We start from the raw sequence: 11,879 nt of genomic DNA on the forward strand, positions 1-11,879 counted from the left end.
TCCTCTCACCCTCCAGCGCATCTGGCTTGTACCCCAGTTCTTGTATAAAATAAATAAATCTTAAAAAAAAATTAATTTTACGTTCTTTATATAGCTTTTGAGAAAAAAGTGCCATTCTTTAGAAATATATATAGTCACGAGTTTTCTATTCAAGACAGAACATTAACATCTAATTTACTTTGGACTTCTTAGCCTAAGGAAAAGTTTTAAAGTACGCATGTCTTTTTAAAAAGATTTTTAAGTTCTGACGGCCAACAAGAAAAGGGGTAATCTCTTGTGATGAGACTTGCTTTTTTTCCCCCCTTTCTGTTAGTGCTCAGTGCTTGAAACTGTGTAAATTACATTTGTCAAAAAATAGTGGTTTGTGGGCCTCCCTGGTGGCGCAGCGGTTGAGCGCTGGGTTGTGAAGCTGCCTGCAGCCTCTGCAGCGCCAGTTCGATCCCCGGGCAAGGGTCCCACGTGGCACGCAGACCTCTCCTTCCGCCCACTGTTCCTCTCAGCAGTGTACTTCATCAGTCTGCCTGCTCTCTCCTCTGGTTCTGGTGGATTCTCTCACCCTCCCACACTTCTGCCTGTACCCAGTGCTTGTATAAAGAAATAAGTAAATAAAAATAAATAAATCTTAAAAAAAAAATAACAACAGTGGTTTGTAAGATACTTCATGGTGTCTCAAAACTCATCAAACGATTAAGCAAAAGTTTGTTGGGATTTTTCAAAAGGATTTATTTCATTCAAAGACTATAAAAACACAGTTGGGGCGCATGGGGTTAAGATGCAACCTATATAGCTATCCCCAGCCTCTGCAGCAGGAGCTCAATCCCCAGTCAGGGAACAACCCACATGGCCAGTAGACCTCTCCTGTCTCGCCAGCTGCTCCCCTCAGCAGTGTATTTCAGTCAGTGTGTCTCTTCTGCTCCCCATTCTGTCTCTGGTGAATCCTCTCACTCGCCCCCCCACCCTACACACACACCTCTGGCCTGTACCCCAGCTCTTGTATGCATAAATAAATCTTAAAACACACACACACACACACACACACACAGAGCTTTCCATAGTGGTTGAACCAGTTTGCACACACACACACACACACACACACACACACAGTTGGTAGTGAGGTGAACGAGAGGAAATAATCCTGTTTTCTTCCGTCGAACTAATTTTGGCCCAATGACACCCAGGCCTCTCTGCCCCCGGAAACCTACATACACTGCAAAGTATTGTTGATTACTGTCCCGCACAGCAGTAATACAGACTTAATTTCTTATTACCTTAAGCCTTTCAATCTCAATATATGTTCATTGTTCAATTTAACCTTCAAATGTTCTGACACTTACTTTGCCATCGTGTTTGATGACTTTAAATTGGGGGAAAATGTTATAAAATGTGTCTTAATTATGTGACTGAGAAAATTGACAATTGCCGGCAGTTTGCGATAACCCAAACTGGTAGCGACTAATTTTATGTGCAAAAAATTTTTCGGCTTAAAAATGAAACAAACAAAAACAAGTTCTCACTGCACGCTGCTTGGGGAGAGACCGAGAGTGCTGGGAGCGGCTGGCGCTGGCTTCCAGCAAGGCTGGCTGCGGACCACCATCGAGCCGCGGTCCTCCGGCTTTCCTAGAGCGGACGCGGAAGCTGCCCGGGCGCGGGTACTGGCGCTCGACTAAGAGCCAAGACTGGGTTTGAGCGCTCCTTTGGGCTCCTCTTGTTGGACCTTGGCCGGGTGAGTGATGACTGTGCCCCGAGATGGGAACGAACTGCAGCCCAGGGTCTGGGGAGCAGATGATTCTCTTGGGATGCAAAGAAACCTCACCGCACTCGGGGGCCCGAGAGACGGGGAGGGGCGGGGTGGGAGGTGCAGCCTCCGGCCTGGGAGCTGGAGGAACTGCGGGGCGGGTTAACTGGGGGTCCATCTGCTGCGCGCTTCTCACCCATTGAACCCAGTTTGAAATACTTATTAAGGGTAAACCTTAGAAGGTAATATTTGAGCAGAAACCTGAAGGAGGTGAAAAGACTTAAGTACTTTTGGGGGTCAGGAGCTTCTTAGGCCGAGGAACATCAAGTGCAAAGGCCATGTTCCAGGAATAGCGGGGAGGCCGCGGGTGCTGGAGCACAGTGATGGACTGAGAGTTTGTAGGAGGAGGTGTTGGAGAGATTAGGGGGTGCGAGGGGGCATGTAGAACAAATTTGCATTGTACTATGCCAGAAATTTTGTCCTTTCTTGTTCTGAAGAGATTTGGGGGGATTTTGAGCGGAGGAGAAACATGATCTGCCTTAACGCATCTGGAAGCTCATAAAATAGTGGGAAAGCAATCAGGGAATCAGACAAGACTGGAATCAGGGAAACTTAACAGTTAGGAGACAATTGCAGTAATGGACTAGCCTATCTTGGACTAGTATTAAGGTAGAAGTGACTAGTTATGTTCAGATTAATCTGCCTTGAAGGTTGAACCAACAGGATTTGCTATTGGATCATGTATGAGTGCGAAAATAAGAGAAAAAGACAAAGATGAATCCAAGGTTTTCAGTCTGAGAAGCAAGAGATATTGAAGGAAGGATCTGAGGTTCAGCTCTGAAGCTTCTTATAAGGACTTAACTCCTTGTCTGCTTTTCCTTTCCTGTACAATATTAGTAATAGTTTCTTTTTTGTAGAGGGTTGAGGATTTTATCAATGCAGTAAAACATGTAAAGCACATAGAGAAGTTGTGCTGGTTCCTTGTTTGTATGGAGACATAAAATGTGTGTGGGCATTACAGAGAAGAAAGTTGAAGGGTTGAATAGAGTCCAGGCAGGAGTAAGACGTGGAAGGACCCAGGAGCAGGAAAGAATATTGCATGTTTGAGTGACTGAACGTTTATTAGATCATAAGAAAATTTTAAACCATAGTAAATGTTTTAAATTTGATCCTAAGGATAATGAGCCATTAAATGCAATATGTATGGCAGATACATAATCGTGTTCTCTCTTTAGAAAGATCACTCTGTCAGTGTGGGAACTGATTGGCGAGGTAGAAAGACCAGTTGCCATAGTCTAGATATGAGGGTGAAGAAGAGTGGGTAGATTTGAGAGACAGGCAGAACCAGTAGAACTTGATTGAGATGATGCATGAGCTATAAAAGGAGGCCACAGGGGTCAGTTTATTAAATTGTTTATTATATATTGTGTGTGGTGTCATCACTGGAGAAATAATTGAGAAAACATTTTCTATAGACTAGGAATCGTGACTCAGGACCACAACCAAGAGGCAGTGTGAGGTGTGTTCCAGCGGGGTCAGGGCAGAGGGGCGTTGGAAGGATCATGTAGGGAAAGTGATCTGGCTACTTTCTGTGAAAGGCTAGGTATGAATGTTTTCAGCTCTGTGGGTGATCTGTGTGTCTGTATGGTAGCTTCTCAGTCCTGCCAGTCTGGTACCAAACCTAATGTGACAGCATCTAAACAGCGGGAATAACTGGATTCCAGTAAAGCGCCCTGAATACTCATAGGCTATGGGCTCTGTTTGGGCTCTAGTTTGCCTGGATAGCGTTCAGATTCAGATTTCTGAATTCTCAAAAAAAAAAAAAATTGGTATCTTTTGTTTTAGCTCCAGCCAGTTGCACATACCGCCTATTGCTCTGTCTTTAATCCAGAGCAGTGCCTGTCTCACACCTTTTTGTTTTCTGAAATTGTTTTGGAGAGTCCCTGCCTGTTGTACATAAGCTACATTCATGATTTATCAGAAAGTTTCCTCATTATTCGGCTCAGGTTAAACGTGTTTGAGTAAAAATGCTGCCTACATGGGAAGGCCCTGCGTCAGTTGTCCTCACTGTTGGTGTTGCTGGGTTGGATCATTTGATTAAGTTTGTGGTCAGTTTGTGCCAGCCAGATAACGCCTTGTTTCCCTTTGTCATTAATAAGCACTTGGTGGTGGCGATTCTTTGAGACTGAGACAAGGGGGGCAACATAGTGATTTTTTTTAAATCTGCTATCCTGTGGTGTTAGCTGGCAGTCTTCCGTGAAACAGCTTTCTCATTTTGTGTGTGAGTTTCTTTTCAGGAGTGGTGGTTTCAGGTAGGGATAAAAAAAAAAAAAAAAAAAAGGATAGTGATTATTAGAAATGCATAAACTTTACAAAGAACTATTGCCCGGATTATGGTTATTGTTCCCACTACTATTACTGTGTCTATGATTCTTGTTCTTATTACATTTTCAGGAACATCCCTGCGAGACAGTCAAAAGGAAGTTCTGCCGGACACAGAGCAGTGTGCAGCTAGGGATGGCTCACTCCCTGGCTCCTCTGAATCTGAAGAAGGAGGGGTATGGGGGAGCAAGGGGGGATCATGGCCCGACCTGGGGACAGGGACTCCAGCTGCAAGGGAACAGCAGAGGCGGAGGCTGGGAGCAGCTGTGCAGGCAGTTCCGGCAGTTGCGCTATGAAGACACCACGGGCCCCCGTGAGGCGCTGAGCCGGCTCTGGGAGCTCTGCCGACGGTGGCTGCAGCCGGAGACGCACAGCAAGGAGCAGATCCTGGAGCTGCTGGTGCTGGAGCAGTTCCTGACCATCCTTCCCGGGGAGCTGCAGGCCCGGGTGTGGGAGCAGCACCCAGCCAGTGCAGAGGAGGTGGTGGTTGTGCTGGAGGGTTTGCAGCTGGAGCTTGGAGCACTGGAACCACAGGTGATAAGTTACAGTCACTTGTGCTCCTTGGCAGGAAGCAGAAACAGACCTCTGACCAGAGAGGTGGAGAGAGCTCAGTAGAGGGGAGAGAATTGCTACCCTGTGTCGGTTTCGTTCCAGTCTAACTGTTGATCACTATAGGCCTTAACCCAGCCTCACCTGTTCTCTGCTGGGAGGAAACTAAATGCACCCCACATTCCCCAGCCTCCTTTTCTTGCCCTCTGGGGTTTTTCTTCCACTTGCTTTTCTAACACTGAAGTGTTTTTCTGAACAGCCATGTTCCTCCTGAAGCCTCATGTAGCTAACTGTCCCTACATGTCCCTACAGGATCCAGACCAGGCAAAGAAACAGAAAATGCCGGTGGGGGAAACGGTGCCCCTGAAAGCAAAGCAGAAGCAGCAGGTCCCACAGGAGTGTGAGGTTCCAAAGTCTGAGAAGGAGAAGGGTAAGGAGCAGATGCGTGTCCCACGCCACGTTTCTGCAGTGCCGCCCCTTCCCCTGCTGCCCCACGCTGCACCCCAGCATTAGTTGTTTTCGCTGTGAGTCCATGAATTGGACCCAATGTCTGTGCAGTAACATTCATTCATGTAAGTCACTGTGTGTTCACACATGTGAAATAATAATCGTCTGATCTCTACACACCAGGATGTAAAGCTCTCCTGCACCCCCACACCTCCTGAACCCATCCCTTGTTGCTTTTGTTCAGCTAAGACCAAAACCTCCTCCTGTTTCGTCCTTTACCTTGCTCTTCTCCTTTTCTGCAGTAATGGATAAAAAAGGGGTACTAGTTTCTCCCCCAAGGCAAAGAATTTCAGCCGCAGGCCTCATGACTCATTTGTGCTTGCTCAAATGGCTACTGGCTTTTGTTTCTAAATGTCCCCTAGGTAATGTCTTTAAAAAAAAAAAAGATTTATTTATTTATGCATACAAGAACTGGGGTACAGGCCAGAGGTATGGGGGAGTGAGAGGATTCAACAGAGACAGAATGGGGAGCAGAACAGGTGGATCTACTGAAATACACTGCTGAGGGGAGCAGTGGTTGAGATAGAAGAGGTCTGCTGCGCCATGTGGGTAGCTCCCTGGCTGGGGATTGAACGCAGGCAATGGTGACAGCGCTGAGACTTAACCCCAAGGCTACCAGGGAGGCCCTGATTTCCAGTTTACTCTTGTCCCAAGATTTCTCCAACCATAGAAGGGCTCGAACTACATGGTAGGTAGTTGTTGTCTTACTTCCCTTTTTCTTCTGCCAGATGTAAAGCAAGGGCTTTGTTTTCTTTCCTGAGTCTACTACAGTCCCTGACTTAGTCCAGTTGATAACATTTAATCATCAAGATTAAAAGATTTTTAATCTTTATTCTGAAGTCTTCCTTTACGTACTGTCTTCCTCCCTGTTTAACTGTAGGGTCAGCTTCAAAGTCATCCTTCTGCTAGATGCTTTCTTTGAGTAAAAGTAATTGAAAGAGTGGGGCCCGCCTTTTCTCAATAGCCTTGCAAAGTGCATTTTAAACATGAAAAGTGAATGTAGTTCCTGTAGATCCTTTAAAACCTCCTCTAGATCTATTGAAAATGTTACTTTATTCAAAGTTGAGGTTGATTTTGGTTGCTGGAAAAGACTCTGCCCCTCCCCTCTCTTGATCCAGGGCAGGGCCTTTATACTCAGGACACTGCATAGTTTAATCCCCAACGTGTACCTTTACTTTCTCTGATGTTCTCTTACCTGTCTCTTTACCTGCATTTTTACTTTGGCTGTCGTCTGCTCCCTTTTTTTCCAACATTCAATGCCTTTATCTTGCTTACGCTGATGACCCTTCATTGGTTTGCTGTGGGTGCTGCCTGGGGTCTCCTTCTCTGCAAACATGGGCACCCACAGTGCTTCCACTGGGCACACATGGCTCCATTTAAATATTTCCCCCTTAATTGCAGATGCCCAAGCACCAAGAAACAAAGAATTGTTCTTGTCTTTAATGTTCCAGGGGAGAAGAAAAGGACAGAGAATGGGAAGCTGTCTGTAGAGACAGACTCTTGCAGAGGAGTGGAGTCCCCCAGGAAAATTGACCAGCCCTTGGACGCATGTTGCACAGACTCTTTCACGGAGGGGCAGCAGACGAAGCCTCAGGAGAAGACTGGCCTTCAATGCCCAGGACGTGGGGAGGGATGCACCCAGCACTCAGATCTGAGCAAACATGAAGGTGCGTGCCCAGGAGAGAAACTCTGTGACTCTAACGTGCTTCCACATGCCAGTCTTACTGGACGTCAGAAAATTGGCTCCAGAGACAAAGGCCATCAGTGTCATGAGTGTGGGAAGGCCTTTCAGAGAAGTTCACACCTTGTCAGACATCAGAAAATCCATCTTGGTGACAAGCCTTATCAGTGTAAGGAGTGTGGGAAAGTCTTCAGCCAGAACGCAGGCCTTCTGGAACATCTCAGGATCCACACTGGTGAGAAACCATATCTCTGTATCCACTGTGGGAAGAACTTTCGGCGCAGCTCCCACCTTAATCGACACCAGAGGATTCACAGTCAGGAGGAGCCCTGTGAGTGCAAGGAGTGTGGAAAAACCTTCAGCCAGGCCCTTCTCCTCACACACCACCAGAGAATCCATAGTCACTCCAAAAGCCACCAGTGCAACGAGTGTGGGAAAGCCTTCAGCTTGACCTCAGACCTTATTCGACACCACAGGATTCACACTGGAGAGAAACCTTTCAAATGCAGCATATGCCAGAAGGCCTTCCGACTGAACTCACACCTTGCTCAGCATGTGAGGATCCACAATGAAGAGAAACCCTATGAGTGTAACAACTGTGGAGAAGCCTTCAGGCAGAGGTCAGGTCTTTTTCAACATCAGAGATATCACCACAGGGACAAAGTGGCTTGATGAGGTGGCCACATGAAGGTACAGGAGATTTAACAAAAAGCACTTTCCTCCAAGACACAGGACATTTGACAAAAAGCACTTTAGGAAAAGTCACTCCAGCCCACTCTGACTTCAGAGAATGCTTGGGGGCCAAGCTGGAGCCTCACTGCAGTCATCCTTTCTCCTTTGTTTTCCCTTGAAGTCAACTTTGGACCACAGTCATTTGACAGTTCTCTGGAATGAAAGCGGAACACCATTCTTCACTGCAGGACTCTCGGTCATTTCTCATGGCAGAGGCAGGACTCTGCATCTCTAAATAGTACAGGGCCTCGGGATTGAGTGAGGACTGGAAAATCAGTGAATCAAGTGTCCACAGATTTACCGACTTAAACAAAACAAGAGCAGGTTGATATTTTTGCATCAGACCCCTGTATAATAAAACTAATGATGTTTGGAAATATATCACCGTCAAAGCTTCCCTCAAGTGTTGGTTAACGGCGACCATTTTCCCTCACTGGCTTTATTCCCCACCCCGTGCCCACTGTTGTTACCCCCATACTCCCTGCCCCCCAGCAGCACAAATATTGTGGAAAGCAAAGAGAATCTAGTTTTACCAATGCCTTTCCCATCCTTGCCACTCTACTTCTTTGATTCAAGTTAGAAAGGGAAAAGATTTCCTTTGAAATGAAAACAAGCTGAATTAATCCAAGTGGCAACAGTCTTACTTGATAACTGCATTGCCAATGTAATGTCTGCTCTATCAGGAGTGCCTGGAGTACACTTGTTTCCTTCCAGTAAAGGTTTCTTTTAAGTTAGTTTGGATTGGGTATCTAAACCTTGCCAACCAAGTAGCCAACAAACAATAACCCCTAATTAAGACAACCAGCTCATGCAAAGTCTTCATGGAAGATAATCTTCAATGAGTTGCACAATACTCCATGACATGTGTCCTCTTGTTAGTCTGTCACGTTGCCAGTATTTCAGTGACCATCCATGTACATACAACAACCTTGTACCTGTAGTCTTATTCTATTCAATGCCCATAACTAGAATAAATGTAACAATGGGCAAGTATATTTTCTAAAGCTTTTCATGTATTTGCCAGGGTTATACTGATCTGCAAATCCTGTTAACAGTCTGTGAAAACACCCTCATCAGCCCTGGGAATGATTATTTAGAATATTTGATAATCTGATGTATACAAAATGGGTCTTTTTTTTTTTAAAGATTTATTTATTTATTAAATATACGAGCACTGGGTACAGTCAGAAGCGCGGAAGGGTGAGAGAATCCACCAGAGCCAGAGCGGGGAGCAGAGCAGGCAGAAGGACAGAAGTACATTGCTGAGGGGAGCAGCGGGCAGCAGGAGAGGTCTGCGTGCCATGTGGGACCCTCCTCCAGTGGCCGGGCCAGCAGCCTGGGATCGAATTGGCGCCGCCGAGGCTGTGGGCAGCTTCACAACCCAGCGCTCAACCGCTGCACCACCGGGGAGGCCCTGGCTCTGCCTTTTAAAGAGTTTTTAAAGGATATTTTTACAATCAAAATTGAACATTTTTTTTGCCAGTTAATTGGTCATTTGTAATTCTGATTTTGTGACTAGCCACATTCTGAATTTTTCTTATTTCCTTTCTCACACAAAAATTAAACGGGGGCTGTATATCAAAATTTTAAATGCACCTGGCCTTTCACAGATCAATGCCAACATACAGTGTCTACTCTATAAATAATCACAAGGAAACGAAAAAACACGCTATAATAGGCTGAATCATTAATTATAAAGAAAAATACATAGCCTAAATATCCATCAACCAGAATAAATTATGAAACAGCCATACAATGTAATACCATTTAGCTGTTAAAGAGTAAGCTGGTAAGAGATTGCCAAGCTTTCCTATATTAAAAAGGCTGAGATAGGACATAACATTGTGATACCATGAGTGTTTTATGATACTTATTCGCTAAACAAATGCTGCTAGTGAGTGCTACTGGGTGGCAGGCAGTGCCCTAGGAAGACACACCAGATGTTAACTATGGAGTGTGGGACGAATTTCATTACACAGTTTCTATGCAGCCTGAGTATATATCCTAGCTATGGTTACATGAAAAAATTAATTTGTGTCGATTGCTATTTATTCATCTGCGATGTATTTATTCACCAGCAGCTAGTGAGGAGCCTAAAGATGTTACCGAACGCCGGCCTCAGTTTCCCTCAGCCAATAAAAGGAAACTAAGTTTGAGGAAAAGGAAAGCGGTTTTATTTGTCGACAAATGAGGAGGGAGGCAGACTCATGTCCGAAAAACCACCGTCCTGCTCTTTGGCAGTGGGCAGGGGTATTTATACAGGGGGAGATGGGTAGGCATCCGCGAAGGGGAGGGGGAAGGGGTCCCCACAGAGACAAGTGGGCGCCAGCTCAACAGGGAGATGGATGGGTGTCAGCTCATTCATCTTAAGGGAAGGGGAAGGTGTCAAGGCACAGAGACGGGTGATCGCCAACTTGTTTTCCTTAAGGGTCTACAGGGAACCCGGTGGGCGCCAGCTTTTTTTTCTTCCCAAGGGGAGGGGAAGCTGCAACAAATGGGAAAGACAATCCATCAATCCTGTTAATGCTAGATAAGGGGAATTGCAAAAAATGGGGGAAAGACAAACTTGTTAACTGTATCATAATCCCCACTCTCAGTTATGACCTTCCATTTCTATGGGAAAAGGGGCGTCGTGTCATCTGGCTGCTTCCTGCTGAACAGGGTCGTCGTGGTGGGGGGTTTACGATGGAAGGCCTGCACTTATTGGTGCCATAGTTCCCGACAGACATGATGTTAAGGTCTTGGTGCTGGTGTGGCAGCGACAAGATATACAACACAGCGTAGTCCTAAATGTAAGAGGGATTACTTTTTCTCTTCCTCAAGATGATGACATTAAGGTTATAGCCCTCACTGGAGAGGACCAGAGAATAATATAGTTACGGAAACATAATTTTTCTCTACCCTCATCCCAATTCTGTAAAATAGTAAACCAAATCTAATTTTAACAATTTTCCCTATATTTGCATAAACTCATAGGGCAGAGTAAACAAGTAGAGTGTTGTTGGCTTTGTTGAAAATTCCACAGGCCTTAGCGTGAGCTTTTTAACATCCAGTCCATGCCGGCTTTATCAAAGTCACAGTCTCACCAATCTTCACCTGAGATTTCCTCTTCTCAAGGTTCCCAGGACTTTTTCCAGGGTTTTCCTCAGTCCTGTCCATGGAGGCAGCTTCCTCATTTTTCATGGAGGTCTCTGGAACCCAGTAAGCAAGGTGACAGGATCTTCTTGGCTCGCTCTTCTCAGCTCAGCACGGTTTATTCCCAGAAGAATTTCAATCAAAGCCTTTTAACAAAACATGTTTAATTTACCAGGTTAAGGAGAAATAAATAAAATTCCCTATTGAGATTATGCAAAGATAGACATTGTCCTGAGAAGTACAAATATTGCTTATAAATTTTTGGGATGAGACAAGAGAAAAGCAAATGCTTCAGTTTGTTCATAAAAAGATGCAAATTGTCATTGTTAAGATCATAGCCCAGCTTAAAGACAAGGTTTCTGGAGACCCAAAAAACCAAAACATTAAAAACTAATTTTTTTTTAAAAAGTCATGAAATATTATTCAAATCTTCCTCAGTGTACTTTCCATATATTAAGTCTCCATCTTCTGTTGGTAATTTTCATAAATCAAATTTTTATAGGCTCAGTAGGTCTTTTCAGTTCCAAAACATATCTATGTTGTCAGTCTCTTTTTGTGAGTTTTTTTTAAAGACAAAGCTCAGCAAATAAACTTTAGAAAGAACAAAAACTCGAAAATGACCATACCTAAAATCATGGCTTAAGGTAAAAGACAAGGATGTTTGCTCAATTTTGTGACACACATACACATATATATTTCAGTATAATCAGAACCATCCAATAATATTATACCAGAACATACTAGGTTTTAAAAATCGCATATATTTTAGAACACTTTAATCAATTTTATATATGCTGAAAAGGTATAACTTTTTCCCTCAATGACAATTTTTATGAAGTTTTAACATTTCTAGATTGGTCCAATGTGTTTTAGCATTTTGCTATAAGGAAAATAATTTATTAAGAGTCCTAAGACGCATCAAATAATTTTACTTGATTCAAAAAAAAACTTTACCATTTCTGAACTTTGACTCCAAGAAAAGTTTCTTCACAGGCTTAATAATATATACAGATTTTTATAAAACAACACTAAGGTACCCAGAGTGATAACTAGAGGTTTTTAAAAGTAGATATATTTTCACAGTGCTCAACAATGCTGACAGGACTATATTTTTCAGTTTACCAAGTCCAAGGGTAAAAGAGAACCAAGATTTCAGAT

At 44.2% G+C, this 11,879-nt stretch overlaps 1 protein-coding gene across 1 annotated transcript; it reads left to right on the plus strand.

Moving 5' to 3' along the window:
* The first annotated feature begins 1,639 nt into the window (after positions 1–1,639).
* On the plus strand, positions 1,640–9,048 carry LOC119251801 (zinc finger and SCAN domain-containing protein 26). Its single transcript, XM_037519072.2, has 4 exons — positions 1,640–1,723; positions 4,190–4,651; positions 4,979–5,096; positions 6,625–9,048. Exons 2-4 carry the CDS (start codon positions 4,253–4,255, stop codon positions 7,524–7,526), a joined length of 1,419 nt encoding a protein of 472 aa, XP_037374969.1. The 5' UTR covers positions 1,640–1,723; positions 4,190–4,252; the 3' UTR covers positions 7,527–9,048.
* The last annotated feature ends 2,831 nt before the right edge of the window (positions 9,049–11,879 follow it).

The sequence above is a fragment of the Talpa occidentalis genome, unplaced genomic scaffold, assembly GCF_014898055.3.
Source record: "Talpa occidentalis isolate TD23 unplaced genomic scaffold, MPIMG_talOcc4v2.1 talOcc4.2, whole genome shotgun sequence".
Lineage (NCBI taxonomy): Eukaryota > Metazoa > Chordata > Mammalia > Eulipotyphla > Talpidae > Talpa > Talpa occidentalis.

Coding starts and splice junctions, on each gene's coding strand:
- LOC119251801 (XM_037519072.2), top strand. CDS start 4,253: ATGGCTCACTCCCTGGCTCCTCTGAATCTGAAGAAGGAGGGGTATGGG. Junction 4,652..4,978: donor TTGGAGCACTGGAACCACAG/GTGATAAGTTAC, acceptor ATGTCCCTACAG/GATCCAGACCAGGCAAAGAA. Junction 5,097..6,624: donor AAAGTCTGAGAAGGAGAAGG/GTAAGGAGCAGA, acceptor TTAATGTTCCAG/GGGAGAAGAAAAGGACAGAG.